This window comes from Cricetulus griseus, chromosome X, assembly GCF_003668045.3.
Source record: "Cricetulus griseus strain 17A/GY chromosome X, alternate assembly CriGri-PICRH-1.0, whole genome shotgun sequence".
In the NCBI taxonomy this organism is placed as follows: Eukaryota; Metazoa; Chordata; class Mammalia; order Rodentia; family Cricetidae; genus Cricetulus; species Cricetulus griseus.
Genome location: NC_048604.1, coordinates 69556587 through 69582882, shown reverse-complemented (window position 1 = coordinate 69582882; position 26296 = coordinate 69556587). Strand labels below are relative to the sequence as shown.

Sequence of the window (26296 nt, the reverse complement as noted above, 5' to 3'; positions counted from 1 at the left end):
GTACAGGATACCAGTCTTGCCTAAAGAAGTTTATCTAGCAAGATCTACAATTTCAGCAATCAGGTCTACAAGTTCTAACATGTGAACAGAGATTCTGAGACAAAATTGGCTAGAAACTGTGTTCTGTGAGTTCCTCTTTAAGGTTTAAGATCTGCTTAAAGTTTCAGAATTTCAGAATTGTCAAATATTGTCCATGTTAGGTTTATTCTTGTCTTGATGCAGAGCAACAGATAAATGACTTCAGTTGTGGCTTCTACCCCTAAGATACCTGTCTCTGCATAAATATCAACTTATGGCCTAGGAGTAAAACAGTGCTATTAAGGTGCTAGAGAGATGGTTCAGTGGCCCAAGAGCACTGACTACTTTTTCAGAGGACCTAGGTTCAAGTCCTAGCACACATGTGGTAGCTTACAACCATCTGTTACTCTAGTTCTAGGTGATCTGACACACCCACTTTTGGCTTCTGCAGGAACTGGGCATGTACATGGTGTGCAGACATCCATGCATGCAAAACACCTATACACATCAAAAGTAAATATTTTAAACCAGTAACAGGATTTCAGTTCAGTATTAGAATCCATATGACATGGGAAAAATGAGAATGGATTTAGACTTTCTTGGAAGAACTTTTCTCAAATCACTCCAAGAAAGCTGACCTTTTCTTGTTCAGTGAATGGGAGAAGATAGATCCTTCTTCACATAAAATGACTTTCTCTTATCCTTTCAGCTGGTCTCCTCCAAAATACAGATGAGCAAGCTTGAAAGCAGCCTGAAGGAGAGTAAGGCCAGCTGTGTTGACATGGAAAAGATGCTGTTTGAGGAGCAAAATCATCTTACTGAGAGAGAGAGAGAGTTACAAGCTGAGCTGGTCAAAGTGAAGCAACAGGAACAAGAAAAGGTAACTTTTAGAAAGACAAGAAGTTATGGTGAGGCATGGGCTGTCACTGCTTCTGGATGTTCATTTTGTAAAAGTCATTGAATATGCCTGACATGGTGTTTGATGCCTATAATCCTAGCACTCTGGGAGGCTAAAGCAGAAAAATAATCTCAAGTTCAAAGCCTATCTGGACTACACTGAGACCTATCACAGTCGAAAAAATAAGTAAACAAACAGTAATGGCACATGAAGCTTCCTTCAAAAGTCTATGTGATCTTTTTCACATTTTGTACATAAGTAAGCTGAAACACAAGTGTCTCATCTAAGTGGCTCTTGGCCACAGACTCCAATCCCAAGGCTGCATGCTAAGAGCCACCTTTACTAGGCTTATCACTTTGGATAGGAGAGGAAAAGACATTCTTTACCTTTAACTCACAGAAAAAGTTATGTGAATCATGACTTGAACTAGATAGCATCCTTTCTCCCCTTACTCCTTTGCTATCACCCAGTGGTTGTGTCTTTCTTTAGGTACTGTACCTTCTCAGCCAGCTGCAACAATGCCAAATGGCAGGGAAGCCGCCGGAGGAGTCAGTTAGTGAAAAGGAAAAGCAGCTGCTGAGCACTCTGAAATGTCAGGTATGCAAAACCTGATAGAGAATTCTGTCTCATTTGAGCCATGGACCTTGAAGCAGAAAGTAATTAACTATTGACAAACCAGAGCCTTTACTCCTTCAAGGCTCTGTTGGATCTGGTTAGGGGAAATCGGTGTAGCTACAGTAAGAACAACCTAATTTTCCAGCCTGGCAGTGGTGGTGTATGCCTTTAATCCCAGCACTTGGAAGGCAGAGACAGGTGGATCTCTGTGAGTTCGAGGCCAGCCTAGTCTATAGAGCTAGTTCTAGGACAGCCAAAGCTACACAAAGCCTGCCTTGAAAATCCAAAAAATAATAATAGTAACCTAATTTTCAATACTGAAACAGAAGGTTCCATGGTCAGACTTAGGCCTCTTGATTCTTTTGCCTTAACCCTAAGCTCCAGAGCTGAGGACTATCTAGTGTATTTACGTAAAATCTAAGCTAAATAGATGGCTTAGTAGTTAAGAGCCCTTAGTGCTCTTGCCGAGGATTCAGTTCTCAGCACACATGCCAGGCTGCTCACAACTGCATGTAACTCCAGCTCTAGGAGGAATCCCATGCCTGGCCTCCAGTATATACAGGCACCTGCACTCATATGCACTTAATAATAATACAAATAAGTGGAAAAAAATCCTGAGGGCATTCAAATGTATCTTTCTGAGCTTGTTCTGAGCCGAGACCTGACATGTTAATAAAATGCCCAGGGTCTAAAATTCTTTCAAGTTCTGGGAACACCACACCCTTTTAGTAGCATGTTGGAGCACTATTTTAGTCCAACTTCAAGTCTTTTTCCTGCACTGTCAGTCCAGGTTGCCTTAGCACTTCACACCTAAGACATAACCAAACAAGTTAAAGTTATATACATGAATTCAGTTGCCTTAAGTGCCAGCAAGTTTAACAAGGCTTGTTAGAGTAGCATTTAGACTAGCCAGCTTATGTGAGAAGGGTTCACAGAAGCACCTGCAGATTTCAGGGAAGAGCTAACGCTGTGCGGGTTTCTGAACCAGCATGTTGATGTGCATAGGCGCTATGAGAATGGGAAAGGATAAGAAAGCTTACTTCCTGCAAGTACATTCAGGGATATTGGGGGATACTGAAATGTAAGATATTCAGGGTACCTAGGAACAAGGAATGAGGCATTTTTCTGTGAGTCTGCCTGCTGTGTAAAAACCAATCATGAACCAGCCACTTGAAAGCAGTGTTTTCATCTGAGTTGTTTGGTAACTCATATGTAGCACCCAAAATAACCCCACTTATAATTATGCTATCTGGAAATAGGATGAAGAACTTAAGAAGATGCAAGAAATATGTGAGCAAAATCAGCAGCTTCTCCAAGAAAACAATGCCATCAAGCAGGTAAGACACCTTTCTACCCACTAGATAAGCCTCAGGAGACCCTTGTTGCCCCTAAGGCTAGCTAGCCCTTGGAAGCAGTCCTCAGTTTTGATGACTATATTTAGCCCAATTTTGTGAGGTCCTCTATCGAGTTTCATGTGATCCAGTAATATGCATTTCAAAGTGTTAAGAAACCCAAGTTTTTGCCTGACATGGTGGTGCATACTTTTAATCCCAGCACTCAGGAGGGAGAAGCAGGCAGATCTTTGTAAGCTCTAAGCCAGCCAGGGATACATAGTGAGACCCTGTCTCAAAAACCCACAAAGAAACAAACAAAAAATAAAGTATACCCCTCCTTAATCTAATACTGACCTTAGAAAGTGAGAGTCCTCCAACTACTCTACTGCCACCCACCTCCCTATATTGTGATAAACAAGGAAGATAGCATAGGTCTGGAATGTGGTTTAGCCATAAATGCTCCCAAAATCTGCCCTAACATTATCTATTTTGTCTCTCCTATTCAAACAGAAACTGGCCCTCCTCCAAGTAGCCAGCACACAGAAAACCCATCTTATGAAAAATATCCTTCAGTCTCCAGACTCTTCCTTTGAATATATTCCACCTAAGGTAAGATGTTCAGTTGCCTATGATACCTTTGCATAGCCCAGGTTTGAGTGAGTGTACTAAACCTGTCTTTTGTAAAAGGCTATAACAGTAAGGAGCCCCAGTAAAACTAGATTACAATCCTAAGGAATATAGGCATTCAGCTTTCTCAGAAGGCTAATTGTGGTCGATCATGCAGTTACTATATAACATGGCTAAAAGGGAGCAGAAGAGAGCAATGTTCAGCTGTCCATCCAGAGATGCTTATCTTATTAAACCATGAGTCCTCTCCCCCTCCCTCAGATTAATGGGCCTCCAGTTTCTAGCTCTTCAAAGACTCCAAGGCCAAAGGCTAAAGCAGAATTTTTGTGATTGGCAAAATCAAATGGAATATATTTGAGAAGTCTGAAATCTCTGTAAATACTGCTGGCAATAGCTACTGGGATGATAGTATATCATATGTAATTTTAAAAGACTTTTTTAACTACCTTAATTTTTTTGTAGCCCAGACCTTGTCGAATTAAAGAAAAATGCCCAGAGGAAAGCTTGGACATCGAGGCGCTACAGTGTTATTCCGAGCATTCAGTGACTGAACAAGAGAATGATGACAGTGATGATTGTGCTGATGAGGAGTGGATACCACCAAAATTAGTCAAGGTGTCCAAGAAGAACAACCAAGGGGTATGAGCCTACTCTCTAATTTCACTCATTACAATTAACTCCAGTGGGCTAGCTTCTGAATCTCAAATTGGTTGTTGCCCTACATCTGAACTCCCTGGAGCCCCTTCAGAGCCATTGACTCTAAGGGACACTTGTCAGACTGTCTCTGTGAGGACTATGAGGGGAAGCAGACACACCTGAGCTTTCAAGTTGGCTGCCTCACTTTGATTTTTCAGGATTGTGGCAATCTGAATAGCTAGCATTCCGTACCATTTCACTGAAGGTGATTCCCAAGTGATCACCCCAGTCCATGTTGTATAGCACTTTTTACAGTTTAAACAACCATTCTCACACATCATCTTTTAATAATTATAAAAAAAACCCTGAGAGGTATTTATTGTTTCCATATTACAGATAGGCTTCAGACCCACAAGAGGAAAGTGAATTGGTCCATGGTCACCAAAACAAGTGATAGTCAGTACTTGAAATTTAGTGTTTAGACTCCCAGATCCAGTTTGTTTTTATCATATTCTGGTGGTCACATTAGTAAAAAAACAAAACAACAACAAAAAAAACCTTGGACCAGAAACTGAGTGGCTACTTTATCTTCCTTACCTATTTTGGTGTTTTTCTTTTTCTTACTATGCCAAGGAACAAATGGAATTATAGAGAAAGATAATAATTAAGAACAAACAGGCAAAGTTAAGGCAAATTAGGAATAATCTGACTTGGGGGACATTGTTGTTTTGTTTTGTTTTGTTTTGTTTTAGTGATGGTGCCTTATCTAATCCCAGGCTAGGTTTGAATTCACTATGTAATCTTGGATGGTGTTTAACATCTATGCCTCCTACCTCCTCCTCCTGAGTGCTGAAATTACAGTTGGGCTTGCAATGCCATGCCCACCTAAAAACAATTCTGACTTTAAGGTGTACTTTATTTACTTCCAGATGCTAGTCCTCTATAATTACTAAATACAGCTGTTTCATACTGAGACTTTAATTTCCAAAATACTATGCTTCATCATCCACCTGAGCTTTGTAGTCTCCTAATTTAACTTAATGGCTTCCTAGAAGCAGACTTGATTTGGCCAGTTTTGTAAAGCCAAAAGTGAAGCAGACCATAAGGAACAAACAGCCAGGCAGTGTTATCATTGGTCAGGTAACAACATCAACAATGCAACATGCTGTGCCCTCAGAGAGTTTACAACTTAATGGAGGAATCAAGACAAAGGAATAGAAAGAAGCATATCTAGAACTTCAATACATTCATCTCAGGAAGAATAATTGGAGGATTTGGGTTTTTAGAAGCAACCAGAAGAGGTACAGATTAGGGAGATGACATTGAAGGAGGTGATTGTTGCTGCAGTATAAGGTAGAAAGTCAAAGACAGTGTTGAGGACAAAAGGGAGAACACTTCTGGCACAATAAATAATAGATTGCTAAGACTTGAGGTAGAACACTGGGACACTTAGACAAAATGAAGCAGGACATGGCTGTCTTTTTGTTATAACTTTGTTGTATGTGTTTATGTGTAATGATTTCCCTACATGTATGTATATGCACCTGATCCATGCCTAGGGCCTGTGGAGGTCAGAACTGGAGTTACATATGGTTGCGAGCCACTATTTGGGTGCTGGGATTCAAATCCATGTCCTCTGCAAAGGTAACAGGCGTTCTTAAATACAAAGCCATATCCCTAGCCCCAAATGTCTGTCTTTTGTTCATTTCCTCAACCAACATAATGCCATTATGATTGAAGTAACAGTGCTAGCTTAATGTCAATTAAATGACCATCTAAGTTACAGAGACAGAGTTCACAAGCATACACAGGAACAAAAGAATAGAGGGCCTAAACCCTTTGGAAAGGAGTTTGCAGGTATGAAGCAATATGGATACACTTGTTCTTGGAAAGCTCAATATATCAACATTATTGTTCTTTATTCTTTGAGTTTGAATTTGACCAGATCTATTTCTTCTGAGACATACTAGAGTTACAGGCTATAAAACAGTAGGCTCAACCCTAGTTTTCCTCAGGGGAGCTCTTTAAAATACAACCAGGGACTCTACCTCCAGATGTTCTGATTGAGTTGAGGTGAGGTAGGACTTGGAGTTTTAGAAAACTTCCCCAGAGATTTCTTTTTTCTAATGTTTGTGTGGGAGTGTGGGTGAATACCACATGTGTGCTGGTGCTTTGAGCATGTTGGAGCCCTGGGAGCTGGAGTTACAAATGGTTGTAAACCACCAGATGTGGGTGCTGGGAACTGAACTCAGGTCCTCTGGAAAAGCAGCAAGCACTTTTAATCACTGAGCTATGCCTCTAGCCCCTGCAGAGATTTCTCATGTATAGTAAGAGCTGAGAACTGGCAAACCTAGGAGTCTTCCCCATCTGTGCTGTTTCTTGAGATATGCTGGTGGGTTACCAGCAGTTTTGATATAGTTGTGTCAAAGTCCTTCTTTGGCATTTTAATCAGCTTCCTGGGATGAGAGAGAATAAGATGAAGGTGTAGCTTTCATATATGACTTTCATGTGGCTACATCTGTCAAGTGTTCATGAACATGTTCATTCAGCTCTACCATCACTACTACTCGGTGCCTCTCTCTAGTGTCTGCTTGCTTGAAGACTAGCAAAAACAGAAGTCCATGGGCTCAAAGGCAGCCTACTGTTGTGTGCTTTTGGATTTTAGAATGTGTTTCTTGTATGTGTGAAGTGTGCTATTTTATAAATCATTTCACTGGCTCTTGGCTATGAAGAAGTCCAATCACTCATGACAGTCCTTCAGATATCATTTGTATTATCCCATGTGACAAAATAGAGAAATGCTGACAGGGTAAAGAAAGCATTTTTGAGCTGGGCGGTGGTGGCGCACGCCTTTAATCCCAGCACTCGGGAGGCAGAGGCAGGCAGATCTCTGTGAGTTCGAGACCAGCCTGGTCTTGTAAGAGCTAGTTCCAGGACAGGCTCCAAAGCTATACAGAGAAACCCTGTCTCGAAAAACAAAGGCATTTTTGAAGCCTTTAGATGAATCACAAATGGACAAAGGATCCAGGATACCAAAATGGATCAGGGCCATTCTGAAGAAGTATCTGTAAAACAAGTTATATTTGCTTGTCTTATTCAAAGTAGCTAAAGGGATTTTTTGATTTATTATGATGTATCTTGTTGGTAAAAGTGACTAAGATGGATATTCTTATCTAATGCTATTAGAAATATAAGTTGGTATACCTATTCTGGAAGGCAACCTGAAAATATTATCAGAAAATTTAAAAATATTCTCATCATGCTCACTTTCAGTAGCACATATATTAAAAGTGTTCCTATTCTTTGATCCCATAATTACTCACATAGTAATTCATATGAAGGAAATAGTCATCAATATGGGAATTGCTGTATTCATTCAATGAATCTTTTCTAAGTAGCTTTGTGCCAAGAATGAACACTATTTCTGAGAATATACAATTAACTTTGTCATTGTGAACACATTCTTGTAGGAAAAGACATAGACCAGAAAAACAAAATAGTTCTGGATGGTGATTTAGAAGAAAACAAACTCTACAGTGAAGTCATAGAGATGATTGGGAGGGGAAAGACTATTTGGGAAACAGATAATTATGATGAGATCTAAACAAAATGAGGAGCACCAGGTATAGTGGTACATGCCTATAATTCTGGCACTCTAGAGGCTTAGGCAGAAGAATCACAAGTTCGAGACCAACCTGGGCTATGTAATGAGGGCCTAAGTCACAAAAAAGAAAGTGAAAGAAGAGTGAGTGAATGAGAGGAGAAAAGGGAAGAACAATTGAAAAGACCTCAGGGCAGGAATGGACTTTATATACCTGAGAAGGCTATTGTGACTATCATGTGTTGACAAGTGGGAAAGGTAAAGTTAGGTATAGTGGGGCCAGATTTAGAGGGCCGTGCCTGTGTGTATGGTTTAGATTGCATTTGTGTACAAGGACATTCACTGCAACACAATCTGTAATAGCAAATATTTTCTTTCAAAACTATGTTCATATCTACAATTAGGGGACTGGTTAAAAAAAATTGACATATCTATGTGATGGAATATCATATACAACTATTATAATCATGCCTTGGGCTTTAAAATTTTATAGAATGATATACATTATCCTCCTGATACTATCATGGGTTTCCTATATAGCTACAGAACAAAGTTCTTAGGTGAAAAGCGCTTACGATCTTGAATTTTATTATAAACTCTGGATGAGTCCACACATGTGACCAGGAAAAAAAAAAACAGCTGTGATTTCAGGCCTCATTAACCACCAGACTATTGGATTCATTTTTGTCTGGCGCACTTGGGGGCGTTGTCTTGATTTTCTAAAAAGGGTCTCACTATAGATTACTGGCTGGCCTGTAGATTGGGTTGGCTAACTGCCTCACAAGTGCTGGGACTAAAGGTTTGGGCTGCCTTGACCCGCTGTGCAGACTACTCTAAAGCTAGATCTCCATATATTGTACTTATACAGGTGATTTGGGAGAACCTAGATGCTGAACTTGAATTTATTCCTATTGTATCTTTTCTTTCTACTCAGCCTCTAATTCCAGCCTGTCAAAATATTTTTAGATTGTGATTTTTATTATCTTACTGATTAATCATCCTTCCTACTTTCTTTCGTTCATTATTAGAGCCAACAAACAAGGCTACCTTGTAAACTGGCTGTGTGTGTGTGTGTGTGTGTGTGTGTGTGTGTGTGTGTGTGTGTGTGTGTGTACTGTGAAAACTGCAGTTTCAAATATAAATGATTTTATTTCCTATCCTTACTGTTATTGAAGATGAGTTAGTGCTCAGGACAAAGCCCCAGCTGACACTGAACAAAATGTAGCAATGTGCATTGGAAGGAAGTACAGTCAGGTAGATCAAAAAACGCAGAATGCTGCTTATGTTGGCGCATACCAGTAGGATTTGCTGAAGGAGGCAGAGGCAGGAGGATCACAAGTTCAAGGCCAGCCTGGGCTACACATTTTAAAGGCCAGGTGGTGGTGGCGCACGCCTTTAATCCCAGCACTTGGGAGGCAGAGGCAGGTGGATCTCTGTGAGTTTGAGGCCAGCCTGGTCTACAGAGTGAGTTCCAGAACAAGTTCCCTGCAGAACAACTTGACTCAGCCCTTAAATAAGCCTAATTGCACTGCCATGCTGCCTGCAGGTCTTTGCCCATGAAATTATGACTAGTGTTTACCCAGTACTTGTCATGTGAGGGTGTTAGGATAGCCTTCTTATCTATCTTCAGCTATGCTGCTTAAAATAGAACATTTAGTTGTTTGGTATAACCTGCTTAGTTACCCTCTAGTGGTTCCTAGTGATCATGGTTAAATGAAATGAGGGATTAGAGAAGACTGGTTTGATAGAGAAGATGACTCTTTCCTTTGTTTCTGAAAAGACTGGCATATGAAGGAAAGGTACTTTAGAATCTAATCCTTTCGGTAATGTGTCTTTCCACAAACCTGTTTTTCAGTGTTCCTGCAAAGGCTGGTGTGGGAACAAGCAATGTGGGTGCAGAAAGCAAAGGTCAGACTGTAATGTGGCCTGCAGCTGTGACCCCACAAAGTGTCGCAACAGACAGCAGAGCCAGGTAAGATCAGTATTGCTTCGTCTCACTGTCCCTTCGGACCTCTCTAGCGTTTCTACCCTTTTCTTCTTCCCACCCTGACACCTGGACTCTCCTGCCAGTAGTCCCTACACTTCCTCCTCTGTACCCAGAAAGAGACATTTCACCTCTCAGGCATGCAGTCCCCACCCCTACCCCCAGCCTTGTCTGAGAAGCTTCTGCATGGCTTCAGAAACAGGAACAAGGAACAGGAAAGCAAGAATTTACAGGTACATAGAGACACAGGATCAAACTAGTTCAGAGGCTTAGTTGGAACTGTGAAAGCCACTTACTGAGATGGCAACTTCCAGAAAGGAAGTTCATCCTTCTGGTATCTTGAGACACTAGTTAGTAGACACTATGGGAACCAAGCATTCCATGACTCTAAGAAAAGATCCACAGAAATCTAGTCTACTAGTCACTGTTGTGAGCCAACGTAACTTGTAGCTGTCTTTATGTTGCTCCCAGGAAGAGCAAACTTGGGGAAACAAAATGTGCCCTGAAAATAGTAGCAGAAAGCAGATTCAATCCCTGTACTTGCCTTATACCTGCTTGTGCCCATGGCAACAAATCTTTGCCACAGCTCTTGATGCATAATACAAGACTCCTACAGGTACAGTGTAATAAACATTCATCATGCATTTCGTGAACATTTACACAGGGATAGTTTGAGCTTGGGCCTTTTATTTTAAAGACTTCTAAGCTAAGTAAGCATCAGAGGACTAAAGTGACAAGCTATGTATAGGTAAGGCTAAAACTCAGACATAATGGAAGCCTGTAAGAGTTCCCTGTTCTCATGGTTTTTCATTTAGGGTTCTAGCACCCTGAAGCTGCCATATGAAAGGATCTCTGCCCAAAACCTCTATAATTCCATTTCCACCAAAATAATTTGCTCTTCACTTACTTTCATATTGGGCCTCCCCTTAGGATTTCAGTTAAAGAAAACCACTGATTAGGGCCAGGGTTTCTATTTTGCAGAATAGGAAACTAAAATCCAGAGGCAAACTTAAGTGACTTGCCTGATACACAGCTGGTCCTGGCAACTAAGATTAAACCTTAGGCTCCCTGGTTCTCACTCCAGCTGTTTCTACAACCAACAGCTCCAGTTTTAATTTCAGTTCTGTGCAGTCACCTTGTGACCTAAGTGACTTCTGTCCTTTGGATTTTATTTCCTTTTCTGAAATAAATACTAATGTAGGGAGCCTCCTATAGAGGTGCTATTGCAGATTGTATGTAAAAGATCTTTAATCAAAGAAATAAACAAAGCTTGGCCTAATTTTATTGTTTATTTTCTTTGAGACTAGGTCTTGCTAAATACCCCAGGTTGGATCAACCTGTCATCCCTCTGCCCCAGTCTCCCAAATTCTGGGATTACAGATGTATACCACCACACCCAGCTTGGCCTAATTTTAAAATTTCCTTCATCATATGTCTCATTCTAGACATGCACAGGTCCTTGATGTTGTATTTTTTGAGACAGGTTTTCTCTGTATAACAGTCCTGGCTGTCCTGGAAATCTCTTTATAGACCAGGCTGGCCTTGAACTCAGAGATCTGCCTGTCTCTGGAAGATGTGTGCTATCACCACCCAGCCTTAAGTTGAAGGTGTTTTGTTTTTCCTTTTTGGTTTCTCTGTTTAGGGAATCTACCTCTTAAGCACAACTTCATTCCTTTGGGAACAGAATATGTTAAGCTTCTCCAAATAGCAGCTCCCTTAGGTTTGCTTTGAGTAATTGGCTGATCAGATCCTCAGAGCTGAGACCTCCCTGGCTGAAGAGGAGCAGGCTGTTTTGTAACTCAGGGAGCTAAATTATAATAAGCCTGTCTGCTTGATTTCAGGATAACGCAGATGCTATTGAGCAAACCCAGGATTCTGAAAGCTCCTTCAAACTGGAAGATCCTACAGAGATGACCTCAGAACTAAGCTTCTTCAACCCTGTCTGTGCAACTCCCAATAGCAAGGCGAGTGGCTAAATTTGAAACATGAAAAAACTGTATTCACATCCTTCTCTGCATTGGCTATGATAGAAGCCTATGAGAGATAGTTATGGGGAAAGATAATCAAATTGCTGAGCACTGGCTTGAGTGTTTTATCTGATGGAGCAGTTGTAAGGGATGCCTCATATTACTTGGGATGTGAAGAGCCTTTGTAGCATCTCAGCTGTGTCTGTCTATTCATTCCTGTCTGTCTTTCTAGATCCTAAAGATGTCTGATGCAGATCAGGTGCTGCCAAGGAGGCCTGTTTTAGTTCCTTCCTCTGACCACCCAGAACTGAAATCTTCAGAATCCCAAGAAAATAAAGCCATGGGGAAGAAGAAGAAGCGAGCTCTAGCCAGCAACACCAGCTTCTTCTCTGGCTGCTCTCCTATCCAAGAAGAGTCCCACTAAGGCTGTGTCATCATCTCTTTCTTCTGTCTGCCATGGACACACTCTCAGGCTGCAGCTCAGAGAGAAAGGGCGCTAATGACTTCTGTAGTTATAGGTCTTGCTATCGAGAGAAGAAGAAAAGTGTCACTGAAAGAAAGAGGACCTTTGCTGAATGTTGGCCTTTACTGTCTAAGCCCTCCAACCCCAAACAACTACTTCTCCAAAAGGTGCTAAGCCATCTATCGGAGAGAACCAACTGACCCTCCTGGTGACTCATAAGGCACCAGTCCTCAGCACAGTCTAGCTCTTTCTTTGTGAGCAGTTGAATTGTCTCCTCATGGAGCTGAGGCCAAGATGTTCCTCTCTTATGGGCATAGCAACTTAATGGAGAAGCCTCATGCAGGATTTAAACCTGGCCCAACTCCCTCTCTGCATCTCAGGAATGGGGCTGGGAGTTTTCTTGCTCCAATCCAACTCTGGATTTTAACAGAACTTTTGGATGTCTGTCATGTTACTGAAGTGAATGAAACATTTTTAAATGTTAAGAAAATAAATAAACCTTAGCTCATCTACTTTCCAAAGGAGATCCTTCTTTGCTAGAGAAAGAAATAAAATTCCAACCTGTTTTCCTCAGCCCCCTGGGAAAAGTATTAAGGAGATCCATTACAATTTCCCCACAAGTCCGAATACTTCCTTTTTCTGGGAAGGCTGCCTAGCTTTTTGTTTGTTTGGTGTTTTGTTTTGTTTACGGGGATAGGGATTGACACGGGGCTTTGGACATGCCAGGCAAACATTCTGTCACTGAACTACACCCTGACCCAGCTTCCTCCCCTTCCCTAGAGACTGGTGTAGAGCATGTGTTGCATCTCTGCTGCTATGCTGCTCTAAGAAGTAGGAATGACATTGGCAAAGCTGGTGTCTCCTCATTTAGTGAGCATCCCCATCACCACATTCCTGCCATAATTGTATTTGCTTCTCACAAAAAAATGTTCAAGGTCCATAGGAGCCTGTACTTTACATATGAGAAAATAGAGTGTCAGCTTTACCGTACTAGAGCAAATGCCTGAGATAATGAGTTCATGGAGAGAATGGGTTTATTTTAGTTCACAGTTTTGGAGGTCCTATGCCATGGTTTTCACCCATATCAGATCATGACAGAAGCTCACCTCATGGCCAGGATGGAAAAACTAGTGGAAGGATCTGGGTCCCAACACCCCTTCAGGAGCATACCCTGAAGTATACTAAAAACATTGCACAAGAACATACCTCAACCTGCCAAATGGCACCACAGGCCAGAGAACAAACGTTGAACACCTGGGCCTTTGGGAGACACTGATTGTCTAACACACAGGTAGTACCTGAGGTACAAAGAAGTAGTCAATATAGTTACAATGTCCGTGAGGAACAACATGATAAATGTTTATCAGATGACTCTTCCCTAATGCCCTGCAATCTGATTAATGGGTGGCACCATGCCTTTTTGGTTACAAAGCAAAATTACTGGCCCCTTGCTTTCTCCCTTGAAAGGGGAGAGGAGGGACAAGGCTTACTTTTTAACCATACATCAGATTTCTCATCTCCAATTAAAACCTAGAAGGGGGTAGGGCAGGCTGACAGTGTTACATCCAGGCTGGATTTGAAGCCTTTTAGGAGTTTGCAAACCTTGAGATTCATATCGATGTATATTGAATTCTATTCTGTCCCTCCACCCCCTCTGCTCCTAAAACGCTCACAAACCATCCTCACATACAAGAAACGCAAGATTCTAGAATCCAACACAACCCAAGCAAAGAAAGGAAATTGAAAAACAACCTGCCAAGAATGACTCCCAATGGAGGACTAGGTGACCCGCTGGCCCTCCCTGGCTTCCTGCCAGCAAACAGCCTTGCTTCTCTTTGCATTTTAATTCTGAGAGAATTAGGGAATCTCTGTCATTGCCAACTAGAGCCTCTGGATACAATGGGAAAGCTGAGAGGGAGGGGACCAGCTCCTGGCAGAAGAGAGCCAGCTCCTTCACTGGTTGAAATTGAGTGTGTGGAGGGGGAGGGGAAGCCAGCTTATTTGTAAAAAGTCATCCTTTTCCACCAACACCCCAACAGTGCTAATGCACAGACCCCCAAATCACTGCATCAGTCACAATCAAGAGCTGTCTGTCAGCTCCTCTAAGCTCACAGGCAGTTCTATGCTTTATGCTAAGCTGACCACAACTTGCTAGACCACCTCTTGATGCTGAAGTAACTGCTGCTTTTGTACACGTTCATCTTCCAAAAGCCTTGTAAACCTATACAGTCCTGAAGCAAGCGAGTCATGAAATGATTCAATGTTCAGGTAAACAAGGCAGCAAGCCCGATATCCTGAACAAGCATCCCATGTGCGGTGTCGTGAGGGCTGTTGAATGCATCCACAGGGACCACTAGTCCAGAAACGGCAACTTGCTGCCCAGAGTTCATAAAATCACTTCAAGAGTATCTCATAGATGGGCCTTACAAATAGCCCAAGAGGAAAGGGAAGCTAATGATTGGAAGTTGTACTCCTAGGAAGCTTGAAGTTAGTCTTCCTCAGATGCTCAAGAGTTTCCAGGGGACTGGCAGGGCCCCTTCTCCTCACTGCCAAGATGCAAAGTTGTGTGCTCACCTCCCCCAGCTTCCCTCCCGCCTATGCCCTCAGCCCTCTCCTCCTAGAACCAGGACAAAGCCCTCTGGCAGTGACTGGGAGGGGAACAGGAGGAGGGACAGAGGGATGGGGAAGGCTGCACAAAGGAATTCCTCACACCAAGCCCCCTGACCGCAAGCTCCAGCGTGTAAAAAAGCCGACCTCCTTTCCCGCTCCCTCGCGCCTGTCTTCCCACCGCGACTGGGCTCCTCCTGCCACAGAGCTGCTGCAGACCTTCCAAGAGGACCCACGCTTCTTCCTGTAGGTGGCAACAGTGACACCTGTTTGATCAGTGAGGTCGAGCCGAGGACTGCAAGAGGGAGGAGGCTGACTACTCGGAGAAGAGCTGGGAAGCAGACCTGCACGCTCCCGAGTAAAAGGTGTGAGGGCTCGGGAAGGCTGGGAACAACCGGTGGGAGCCGGGAAGTGAAGACCTGCTCAACCCGGCAGGGATAGAGTCCAGCGGGTAAGGCAGCGCCCCTGTCAAATTCCCTGCTCCGGGTCTTTCATATCCTGATCCCATCTTCCAAGCAGCTCTGGAGGGAGGTAGACTGGGAGTCTGGGGTGCAGGGGTACGACTCTAGGTGCTCAGGACAGGCTACTGAAGCCCAGTTCCAGGATGGGAAGAAGCAAGGGCCTCCCTTTGGGTTGACTACAATCTGGGAAGGAGCCCACAAGGTAAAGGTTTTCTCCTTCCCCGGGCCTCACCCCTCCACTCCCTAGACAGACCCTCCTTTCCCAGTTTCAAGAGCAGACTTGCCTTTCCTCCTTGCAGGAGCCCCCACTGTGTACCCCTTAAAACTCTTGGAGTGGATGAGGGGGCCCTGTCCCTTTGTACGGGGCAAGTCTTGTTAGACAAGACAGACAGACTATCCAGGGGCTCCTTTACGTTTCCAGTCATTTTGAAACCCATTTGTACTGGCAGCCACTAGTGCACACATGTACAAATGCTGCCACATTGCACACAATCAATCGCACCCTGCTTACACTAGTGGTTGAGTAGTAGAATTCTCACCTGCTACAAATCTTCTCACGTAGAATCACAGTCACAAGCCCAGCCCCAGTTTGTGAATCAACTTAGTCTTAGCCATAGTCAGAACCACAGGGACAGGAATACCCTGCTCCAAGACAACTCCCCTGCCCCCACCACCACCCTTACACACACACACACACACACACACACACACACACACACACACACACACACACGCATACTCAATGCAGGCACGCACATATGCACCTTTGCCCTATGTGTGTACTATACTTTCACTAAGGATGACTGAGAGGGTGGGGCCCCTGGGAGGAGGAAGATGAGAGCTGGGTTTCTATTTGGGGTGGACAGTGACTTACATGATGACAGTGAGGAAAGAACAAGGCTAGAGTGCAGGCACTTGGATTTTCTGGACTGTGCAGGCAGGAAAGGAGCTCCTTTAGAAGCTTGAGTGGAAGGGATCCAGGCAACCAGCTCCCCTCCAGTCTTCCTCTTATTAGCAGTGCCCCCAGCCCCTGGGAAGTGGACACAGAGAATCTTTCAGTCAGGGCTTTGTGATTTGCACAATCTCTGTATCCATAGCAACTAGTCAACTTGCTATGCCTCCCTTAGCCCAGGGTCAGAATGGAAACCTCTGCTTCAGGTTATTCTTGCTTCCTGGGGTGGAAGGCAGCACTGGGCTGCCTCAAGCTCAGTCAGGTCTGCCTTAACTTGATGAACTGACTTTGCCCCACCCTGGGGCAGTTTCTTCTAAGTTACTCTGGGCAGGCAGTCCAACCCCAGATCTAGATGTCATTAAACAGGAAGGAGCTGGAGAGACTGGGTACACATTATGCTGCAAACAGGCTGGACCACTGACTTCCCAGGTATCAAAAATCAGGGCCAATGGACGACTCCAAAACAGTGCCTCTTTTCCAGGCTTGCGGCCAGTCACCTCATCAAATGCAGGGCTCTGGGTCTGCCCTGTGGCAACAAACCCTGTTGCTGAGTAGCAGCCCAAGCATCTGCCTACCTGCCCCAGGCTCCTCCGATAAATGGGAAGGGAGGCTGAGATCTGTCCTCTCTCAGGGTTCCCTGATGGTCGTGTCCCTTCTCCCAGGCCTTCACCATGGCCCAGTCTCCTGGCTGCTGCTCCATCTGGGCCCACTGCCTCTATAGCTGTCACTGGAGGAAATGTCCCAAGCAAAGGATGCAGACCAGCAAGGTGGAGTAGGGATGGGGGACAGGCCTCGGGATAGAAGACAAAGGCTGCTTGGAGGGAATATGGAGACTGATTGTATGCCTAGGCAGCTGGGAGGAAGGGGCTCTCTCTCCCCTGGAAGAAAAATCTCCCTCAAAGACAGGAAGAGCAACTCAGTGTAGGGCAGGAAGCTGAGCTGCCTTCCTTGGGGCCTCTGAGCATGAAATGGAGATCAGCTGAGTGCTTCTCTCCTGCCCCTCCGCAGTGCGACTGCATCTGGTTCGGCCTGCTCTTCCTCACCTTCCTCCTGTCCCTGGGCTGGCTGTACATCGGGCTCGTCCTTCTCAATGATCTGCACAACTTCAATGAGTGTGTCACATACCACCCACCCCATCCTCCACAAACCTGCCAACCTACTTCCTACCCCATGCTCAGCCCCTACTATCAGTCATCTCCAGCTCTACATGGCCCCTGAATCCCAGCATTCCTAACCTCCTTAGAAAATTCCCCCAAGAAACCTCCCCAATCCCTGGAGACCTTGGCCATATGAAGCCTCACTCCCATCTAGTTATTTTCCTGGATCTAGCCACCTCAACTCCCAACTCCCTTCAGGTCACCTCCTCCCCTTGAACACCTTTCTTTACCCTCTACAGATTCCTGTTCCGCCACTGGGGACACTGGATGGACTGGTCCCTGGTAGTCCTGCTGGTCATCTCTCTGCTGGTCACATATGCATCTTTGCTATTGGTTGGTCCAGGGATATCTGGCCTAACTCCCACATAAACCTTTCATTCTGGCTCAGGTCTACCGTCTTGTTCTCATCCTAGCCACTGAGGGGAAGACGATAATTCTTGGGTGGGAAGGAGATGCCAGCCTGCAAATCCCCACTCAGTGAACTTGCCTTCTCCTGGAGCCTCCTAAGTGCCCCTACCTTCTGTTCCCAGCTCCTGGGCCTGCTTCTGCAGCTCTGTGGACAGCCTCTACATCTTCACAGTCTCCACAAGGTACAATGAAATGGCAGTGAGGCAGAAGGGATGTCAGGTCCAACGCTCTGATGGCTATTTGCTTGAGGACTTCACTTTTCTATCCCTGGGGTCTGGGCCAGGACCTGAAATCCAGCACATATTTACTGAGTGAAAGGATGGTGGATATATTCAGGAAGGGAGGGAATCTTGTATCAACAGAATGAGGAGGTAGCATAGGTAACCGTGGGCCTAGGCTGACAAGGAAGGCCCCATTCATCCATCCCTTGCCCCAGGTGCTACTGCTCTTCATTCTGCTTCTGGTAACCACGGGCCTGGTGGGACTGGATATCCAATGGCGGCAGGAGTGGCATAGTTTACGACTATCACTGCAGGTGAGTGACTGATCTCCCACTGTCTAGGTGGGAGTCTTGGCCCATGGCCAATTCTGGAACATTACATTGCCCCTGGTCCTATGAGACTGCAGGTCTCTCAGAACTCCAAAAGCTCACCCCTAAGGGGGGAGGAACAATAGGAAGAAGACTCTTCCTCACCAGCTGTTATCCACAGGCCACAGCCCCATTCCTTCACATTGGAGCAGTTGCTGGAATCACCTTCCTGGCCTGGCCTGTGGCTGATTCCTTCTACCGTATCCATCCAAGAGGTGCCAACTTCAGCCCATACTCATCCCCACTGGACATCAGTGTCTCTTCCTCCCACTGCGCATTCGGTTTCATATACCTGAGCTCTGCCCTCTGCCCCTAGAGCTGCACCTCACTTTTTGCCTTTCCCCAAAGCCTGTCCTCCACTTTCTACAGGCCCCAAGATTCTACTACTGTTCCTATTTTTTGGAGTCACTCTGGCCATCTACCTGGCCCCCATATTCATCTCCTCCCCATGCATCATGCAACTCAGAGACTTACCCCCCAAGCCTGGGCTGGTGGGACACCGAGGGGCCCCCATGGTGAGTGACAGGCAGAAGCCTGGGCAAGTAAGGGAGAATCTGCTGGCTACATCCTCATTGACTACCTTTTCCCAGCTGGCCCCTGAGAATACCCTGATGTCCCTGCGGAAGACAGCTGAATGTGGCGCTGCTGTGTTTGAGACAGATGTGATGGTCAGGTGATGCAGGATGGAGCCCAGAGGGCTGGTGGGCTGAGGGACACAGTGGAGGCACTCAGGAAAAGATGGCCGCTCCAGAGCTTGATCCCCTGACACTCATTGTGCCCTCAGCTCTGACGGAGTCCCCTTTCTCATGCATGACGAGCGGCTGCTCAGGACTACCGATGTAGCCTCTGTGTTTCCAGAGCGAATCTCAGCTCACAGCAGTGACTTCTCCTGGGCTGAACTGCAGAGACTCAATGCTGGATCCTGGTTCCTAGAGGTGAGGATGCCAGCTAAAAAGAGGCCACCACCTCGGTGGCACTCAGGGCAAAGTTCCTTACAGCAATGTGTACTTGCTGCGCCCTGTGCTGGTCAGTGAGAGCAGTCTCCACCTTAGTGTCACTCCCACATAGTAAGGAGAGCATGAGCAAGAGACAATTGGAATCGGAAATAGAGCAATAAAATACTTCTCCCGGGCAGACGGGAGTGAGGTCCACTGTTTCACAAAGCAAGAATGGGGAACTAGTTCTGCAGTGCTAGGATGGGGCCCGGGGTCTTGACTAAGCAAACACTTTACCACTGCCATACACGCCAAACCCTTGCTTGGGACATGGAGTTCTAGTTTGAGGTAAGAGCATGAGAAGTGGCCAGAAATACAAGTAGGTTTCTGGAGAACAAAAAAAGTAGTTCAGTGGAACTGGTAGATTCAATTCATGGGAGTGGTGGGAGGCAAGGGCTTGAGCTTAAAGACTTTTGAAGGTTGGACATTGAATTGTTGAATTCAATCCTCTAGGCAGTGAAAAATATTTAAAAGTGTACTTTAATTTTGTGGTACCTCTTTTCCTGATTGCAAAAGTGATATTTGTTCCTGGTAAAAAAAAATCAGAAAAATAATTTATGAATTAGAATCTCCCATAATCCAACAGTGTAAAATATACTGATAATATGTGTATGTGTTTTTTTTAAAAAAAGATAAGATCACAACACAGACTTGCAGTTTTCTTCTTTTATAAATTTACGTCTATATCTAATGGCATAGCAGAGTAATTAAGAACCAAGAATGTGTATATTTGAACTTTGGCTTTAGTACTCCTTGGCTATGGTGACTCAGGCCAATGATCCTTAGCCAATCTGTATCTCAGTTTCCTCATTTGTATAGCAGGAATAATAATTGTAGTACTTCCTTTCTAGGACTCTCGGACAGTCAGTTCATATATGCAAAGTACCCTACACAGAGCAAATATTAACTGTTATCCAGATTTGTCTATGTCAGCATTTGAGGTCATTAGTTGATATTAAGGGAAGGCAGGCAGAATGGCAGGGGCTTGGAACAACCCCAAGGAAAATGGGAGAAAAGGCCAATCAAGGGCAAGTGAAAGGTTTGTCAAGCAACAGTGAGCAAAACCAAGAAATACAACCCAAGAGTCCCCATGCTGTGGTCAGAGTTTAGAGGGTGTACCAAGGGTGGAAAGGAGTCTCTTGAGAGCACCTTGGAAAGTACTTCAAGCTGAGACGGTATTATATAGATGGGGATGCGGGTGCAACAAGAAAGGAGCCAAAGGACCAGGAGGAAAGCAAAGGCTCAAGATCACAGAAGTCTCTATGAGACTGAAGAGATGATGTAGTGGGAGAAAAGAAGTTACAAACCTGGAGGAGTAAGAAGCTGAGGCCATAGGGTAAGATTAGATGGAAGAAAGTGAAAGAAAGACCTTGGCTCAGAGCTGGGCAGAATCTGGACACACTTAGTAAGCTTGAGAACAGCTATCTGGGTGCGGTGGCTCACACCTTTAATCCCAGATCTTGGGAAGTAGAGGTAGGCAGCTCACTGTGAGTTCAAAGCCACCATGCTTTACATCGCTACATAGCAAATCCCAGTCCAGCCAGGATTACGTAGTGAGACCCTGTCTCAAAATGAATGAATGAATGAATGAACGAATGAATGAACGAACGAACGAACGGGAGAAAACCTAGAGGCTTCTTGTGATGCTGAAATAATTTCCCTCTCTTTTAGAGGCAACCCTTCTGGGGGGCCAAAGAGCTGTCAGGCTCTGATCGGAAGGAGGCTGAGAATCAGACAGTACCAGCATTAGAAGAACTACTTAAGGAAGCAGCAGCCCTCAACCTCTCCATCATGTTTGACTTGCGCAGACCCCCAAGAAACCACACATACTATGACACTTTTGTGAATCAGACATTGGAGGCTGTGCTGAATGCAAGCGTGCCCCAAGCCATGGTGATGTTGTCCAGGGCTCCCAAAGCCCCCTTTTTGCCCCTCTTCCCACCCTACCTTCCTTAGGCCATGATGATTTCAAGGCTGCCTCCTGCCCTCCACTCTCCTACCCCAGCTCACATACCCCACTGTGTGGCCAAACGCCTCTATGCCTGTCCCTGGCACCCCTAGGACTTCCTCAGCTGCATACTCATCTTCCCTGGTCCATAGGTTCTTTGGCTCCCGGATGAAGACCGTGCTAGTGTGCAACAGCGGGCTCCCAGAATGCGCCAGATCTATGGACAGCAGAGTGGCAACTGGACTGAGAGTCCCCAGTTTCTCAACCTCCCCTACCAAGACCTGCCAGTGTTGGATATCAAGTGAGTGCCAGAGGCAAGGGATAAAGGGGACCCCAAAGTTGAGTGTCAGGAAAGAACCAATGCAGGGGGTGCAAAAGCTATTGATTCATTCGTTCTCACAATGGATACCTATTGGATGATTGTTATATATCATGTAGCATTTTTTGTAGGCTTAAAGAAATAAATGTGAATAAGATGAGAAAGGTCCTGGCCTTCATAGAATTTAGGAACTAGCAAAATATATAGACAATAAATTGCCTAAAATACATTCATGTTGGGTAGTGATATTAATAAAACATGATACAGTAGTGATTTGGGTAAGGAACCAGGGAAGTGACATTAGGAAGCACTGAAAAGGTGATGACCGAGCTGAGTGCCAGATGATTGCTAGGAGCTAACTATGGGAAAAAACCAGAAGAGGCAAGGAGAGAATAAAGAGCAAGAAAACGGGAGGAGGAGGTGGATCGATAGACAGGGACATAACTGGATAGGGCTTTGGAGGACATGAGAAAGATTTTAGTATTAGTCTACATCACAAAGATCTGTATAAGAAGATGGATCCAGGGCAGAGAGTCTCAGACATGAGCTGGGCAAATTCCGGACGGGCCCTCGTTTCTCTCCCACTTCCACAGGACACTGCACCAGAATAATGTCTCAGTGAACCTGTTTGTAGTGAATAAGCCCTGGCTCTTCTCCCTGCTCTGGTGTGCAGGGGTCGATTCAGTCACCACCAACGACTGCCGGCTGCTGCAGCAGATGCATTACCCGCTCTGGCTTATTGTAAGGGCTCAAAAACTGTCATTTCCCACCTCTGGATCTCCTTAAATCTGTCCTCTTCCATACTTATTTACCCCTACTCTTATTTACCTACTCTTGGGGGCTCTGGCCACTGATGCGCCTTTTCCATCCCCATAGCCCCCTCCAATTTACTTAATGATATGGATCACCACCAACGGTGTCTCCTTTCTGCTGCTCTTGGGTGTCTTCCTCCTCCGAGGGTGAGTGTTTGTGCCTTGGTCTCCCGGGTCATCACTTTCCCCAGACCCCAGGTAATAAGGTTGATTCTAATTCAGATGCGTTGCCCAGGATTGGGATTTAGTCTGGTCTGATTGATTTTTGAGCTTCCTTATACCAATAAATTGGCTTGACCCTGGGGAAAGCAGTTTGGAGAACCCCTGGGTTGGAAGGTCTTGCAACAAGTTGGTGAACTAGCAATAGAAAGACTTTCTCTCTACAGGAGATGTGCTGAGAGAAACAGAACCGGTAAGAATGTACCTTTCACTTCTCATTGTCTCCTCCGAATTTCCCCTTGCATCGCTCCCTACGTGACCCACCTCTTCTCCACTTCCCTAGGCCTAGAAGCAGCAGTGCTACTGACCAAGATCAACAACGTTATCTCGGATTGAATGCCGAACCCGTGCCCCCATCAGCTGCAGTCTAAGGCCCGTGTGCACTGGCCAAAGGGAAGGAAAGGAAGTAAAAAGTGGAATGTCCTGGAATAAAATGTTTGGAGGAGGGAGCATTGCTAAGAGAAGCATTTGAACTAAGAGGGCCCTCAGTCCAGATGGTGGGCATGTCTCAAGCTGCCATGGAATTTGCTGCCTTTGGTATTTTGGCATGTATTAGTTGCAAAGACAGTGAGTGACAAGAAGTTACTCCCAAAATGAGATTAAAACAAGGAACTGAGAGAGATTGCCAAGATAATGCCTTGAGCCTGTGTGTACATGCACTTGGGTAGAAGACGCAGGGTGTGTCAGGGTGGGATAGCTTGGAATGATGAGTGCAGGAAATTTGGCAAAATGGCCTTTCCTGGAGAACTTTAAGATGACGAACACAGTCCCCACTCCATGCCCTTTCTCTCCTCCCTCTAACAATTTAGCTTCTTTCCTGCCTACAGGTTGGGAGCTAAGACGCTCATTTAACAATGCAATTCTGTCCCTATGGCGGCTTTTTGTTGTGAGCAGTGAATGGTTCCTGTTTCCTGTCTGTTAATCTGTTAGTCAATGAAGTTTTAATTGTCATTTGGTCACAGTCTAATCATTTCAGTGCTGGGGCTGGAAGGATGTGCATTCCATCTGGAACTGAACGTAAAATGACATTGAGAGGTCATCATCATGGGGAGAATTGCGGGCAGGAGGTGGAAGGACTAACTCCACCCGCCTCCCAGCAGGCTGAAGATTAGCGGCTATGGCCTCTGTCCAGGTGGCCCAGCTCTGTGCAGAGTTGCGTTCTAGCTCCACCTGGTGGTCACTCTCCCCGCCGAGAGGGCTGGATCCCTCGCCACTGTGACGTACTTGATGAATGCCACCAGTTTTCCTTGCGTGTTCGGGGACTTGTGTCCTTGACTTCAGACTCTGAGGGCAAGGTCTGATTTCCACTTTCTTTTTTCTTTTTTATTCTCTGGGATTCACAAACGGTCTGGTCCTAGCTAGCCTTCCCCTTGAGGAGCAAATTCCTCAATATGTTGCTGCTTGTAAGGCTAGAAGCTGAGGTGGCCAGTGCAGAGTTAACCTGGCCGGTGGTGAGGCAGATAAAAAAGGATTGGAAAGCTAAGGTAAAAACTAGGACAAGATGGGCTCTGTCAGGCTGACCCTGCAATCCTCCATTATACTGCCATTTATCCTGGTTCATGCCTCCATTCAAAGGCCAGTCAAATTAAGATTTTGGTCTGGATAGGAAAAGGTCCTCGATTCTTTCTCTCCTGCCAGATCAAGACCTGGAGCAGCACTAGCCTCTCGGGCCAAGACCCCTACCTCCTGGGTCCCTCACCCCTTGGTTACCGGCAGCCATGGGAACTACAATTCCCAGTGTGCCTCTGAGCACTTACTGTCTTCAGTGGATGGAGGCGAGTTTGAATATGTGGTGGCGCCCGCGCCACACACACACACACACACACACACACACACACACACACACACACACACACACACACACACACACACACACACTCTTTCCTCGCCTCCCCACTCTATCGTCCTCTATGCCGACACACCTGGCCCAGGCAGGAGTGACAGACAGGATTGGTTGTGGGGACAACAGTGCAGACCCGAGGGAAGGTTCATGTTGCCTTAAACTGAGCAGATCACACTGCATTTCAAACTGCATTCCCTTCTCCTTCCTTCCTCCCGATCCCACTCCTCAGTCTAGCCAACTACCGACCTCCGCTCTTGGAACCCCCCATCCTGTCGTACTGTGTGTTGTCACCCTTGGGCATGTACTTGTTTCCCAGCTCACTTTTTCCCCTGCCTTTGTCAGTTGCCCAGGCTCGCTCCCCTACAGCTTCTCCCTTCCTTTCCCTCCCCTCCCTTTCCTCTCCTTTCCCTCCCCTCCCCTCCCCTCCCTCCTCTTCCCTCCTCACTTCATACCATCAACCTCCAGCCTCTCAGCTCTAACCTCACAACTCTCCAGCTCTAGGCTGCAGTCCTCTAACCTCAGTGTCCAGATTCCCAGAGTGCCAGCACCAACTCAGACAGTGCCCCTAGTTCCTAGCTTTGCATACTGAGTTCTGAGCCAGTCACTGCAAACTCTTCTTCCTAGGAGAGCCAGACAGCTGTAGGCACCTCTATGAGGCCAGGGTTGGAGACTAAGACTGACCAAAAATTGAGGGCTGAAGGCCAGGGGGAGCTGCTCACTGGGTTTTGAGTGCAATTGCTCGTTATTTTTAGCTGCTGACTCACAGCTCCTGGCATCTGGGTTTGGGGCTAGCAGGCTGGGTTAGGGGCCTATTAATAGAGTCAAGGCACAGCCCCAACCCAGTTCAATTTGGAAACATGGGGAGCAAGGAGCCTCCCCCTGCCACACTGCTTTGTGAAGCTGCAGTGGATAGAGGTAATGACTGGGACAAATGCTCTCTGGCTGCCAGGTTCCTCAACCTAGCATCACTCAAGGGAAAGCCTCCAAGCACACTCCTGGGTATAGCTCTCCCCACGTGTGCTACAAATTGGGGGCTCTACCACAATGCAGCCTCTGTTGTACTAGCTGAGAGGGCCCAGGTGAGTCTCAATGGAGAAGTTATTGTGGCATGGGATTGGCCTGCCTGGGCCTACTCCTGGGTTAGACAAAATACTAGCTTACTAGAAGGGAAAACTGAATTTCTGGTCCCTAGAAACCTCATGAAAATAGGGGGCTTCAGCATGAACCTATTAAAGGTGACAGAGCCAAGAAGCTTTCAAGTTCCGGGTCTACCACCTCCTCATTCTTTTCCTCTTTTTGGGCTCTGTTCCTACTCAAAGGGGTCTGCAGACCTTGTGAGCTCTCTTCCACAGAGAAACCTAATTCAAAAAGCCACTGAAAACCTTGTCCCCGCTGAGGTATGAATAATCCTTTCTATTTTGTCATTCCCATGGAGTCTTTATTTTAATGGGCTAAAGTAGGAGTTTCCTGAGGCACACATTGAGAATGGTGGGCAAATCTTGATGCTTTCATCACTGGACTAATCACCAAAATTATTCACACCCACTCTCAATTTTCTACAATTCCCGTTGGTTAAGAACAGCAGTCTCCGGCCTCCACCCGTTATGAACCGGAAATCTCTGCTTTCTGCTCATCTGGCCCCTAGATGAAACCATGTGTGGGCCAAGAGAGATTGTCTCTCCACACATAAGGACTGAGGTCACCTGCTAAAGTCCTATTTTCAAGAATGAGCTCAGGTTATGAGACAGCAATGAACAATGCCGCCCATCCCAGTTTATTTGCTGAGGGCGCTGGAGAGGTGATAGAAGGAGAGAGAAATGGTCTCTGTGCTCACAAATCCCCC

At 45.6% G+C, this 26296-nt stretch overlaps 2 protein-coding genes across 2 annotated transcripts in view; both read left to right on the top strand.

Moving 5' to 3' along the window:
• Window positions 1-12660, top strand: part of Kif4a (kinesin family member 4A) — a 122528-nt gene extending 109868 nt beyond the window's left edge. The window contains exons 24-31 of the mRNA XM_027431726.2: window positions 728-898; window positions 1406-1513; window positions 2791-2868; window positions 3376-3474; window positions 3955-4131; window positions 9585-9701; window positions 11555-11677; window positions 11913-12660. Coding sequence (XP_027287527.1) covers window positions 728-898; window positions 1406-1513; window positions 2791-2868; window positions 3376-3474; window positions 3955-4131; window positions 9585-9701; window positions 11555-11677; window positions 11913-12104 — 1065 coding nt within the window. The 3' untranslated portion in view covers window positions 12105-12660. The remainder of the gene's footprint in view (window positions 1-727; window positions 899-1405; window positions 1514-2790; window positions 2869-3375; window positions 3475-3954; window positions 4132-9584; window positions 9702-11554; window positions 11678-11912) is intronic.
• Window positions 12661-16834: 4174 nt separating this feature from the next.
• On the top strand, window positions 16835-23140 carry Gdpd2 (glycerophosphodiester phosphodiesterase domain containing 2). Its single transcript, XM_035449697.1, has 15 exons — window positions 16835-16930; window positions 17172-17275; window positions 17560-17653; window positions 17851-17910; window positions 18165-18263; window positions 18439-18532; window positions 18687-18832; window positions 18908-18990; window positions 19102-19252; window positions 20984-21205; window positions 21413-21561; window positions 22173-22320; window positions 22456-22538; window positions 22778-22803; window positions 22894-23140. The coding sequence occupies exons 1-15, from the start codon at window positions 16835-16837 to the stop codon at window positions 22944-22946; spliced, it is 1608 nt and encodes a 535-aa protein (XP_035305588.1). The 3' UTR covers window positions 22947-23140.
• The last annotated feature ends 3156 nt before the right edge of the window (window positions 23141-26296 follow it).

Coding starts and splice junctions, on each gene's coding strand:
- Gdpd2 (XM_035449697.1), top strand. CDS start 16,835: ATGGCCCAGTCTCCTGGCTGCTGCTCCATCTGGGCCCACTGCCTCTAT. Junction 18,833..18,907: donor GACACCGAGGGGCCCCCATG/GTGAGTGACAGG, acceptor ACCTTTTCCCAG/CTGGCCCCTGAGAATACCCT. Junction 21,562..22,172: donor CTGCCAGTGTTGGATATCAA/GTGAGTGCCAGA, acceptor CCACTTCCACAG/GACACTGCACCAGAATAATG.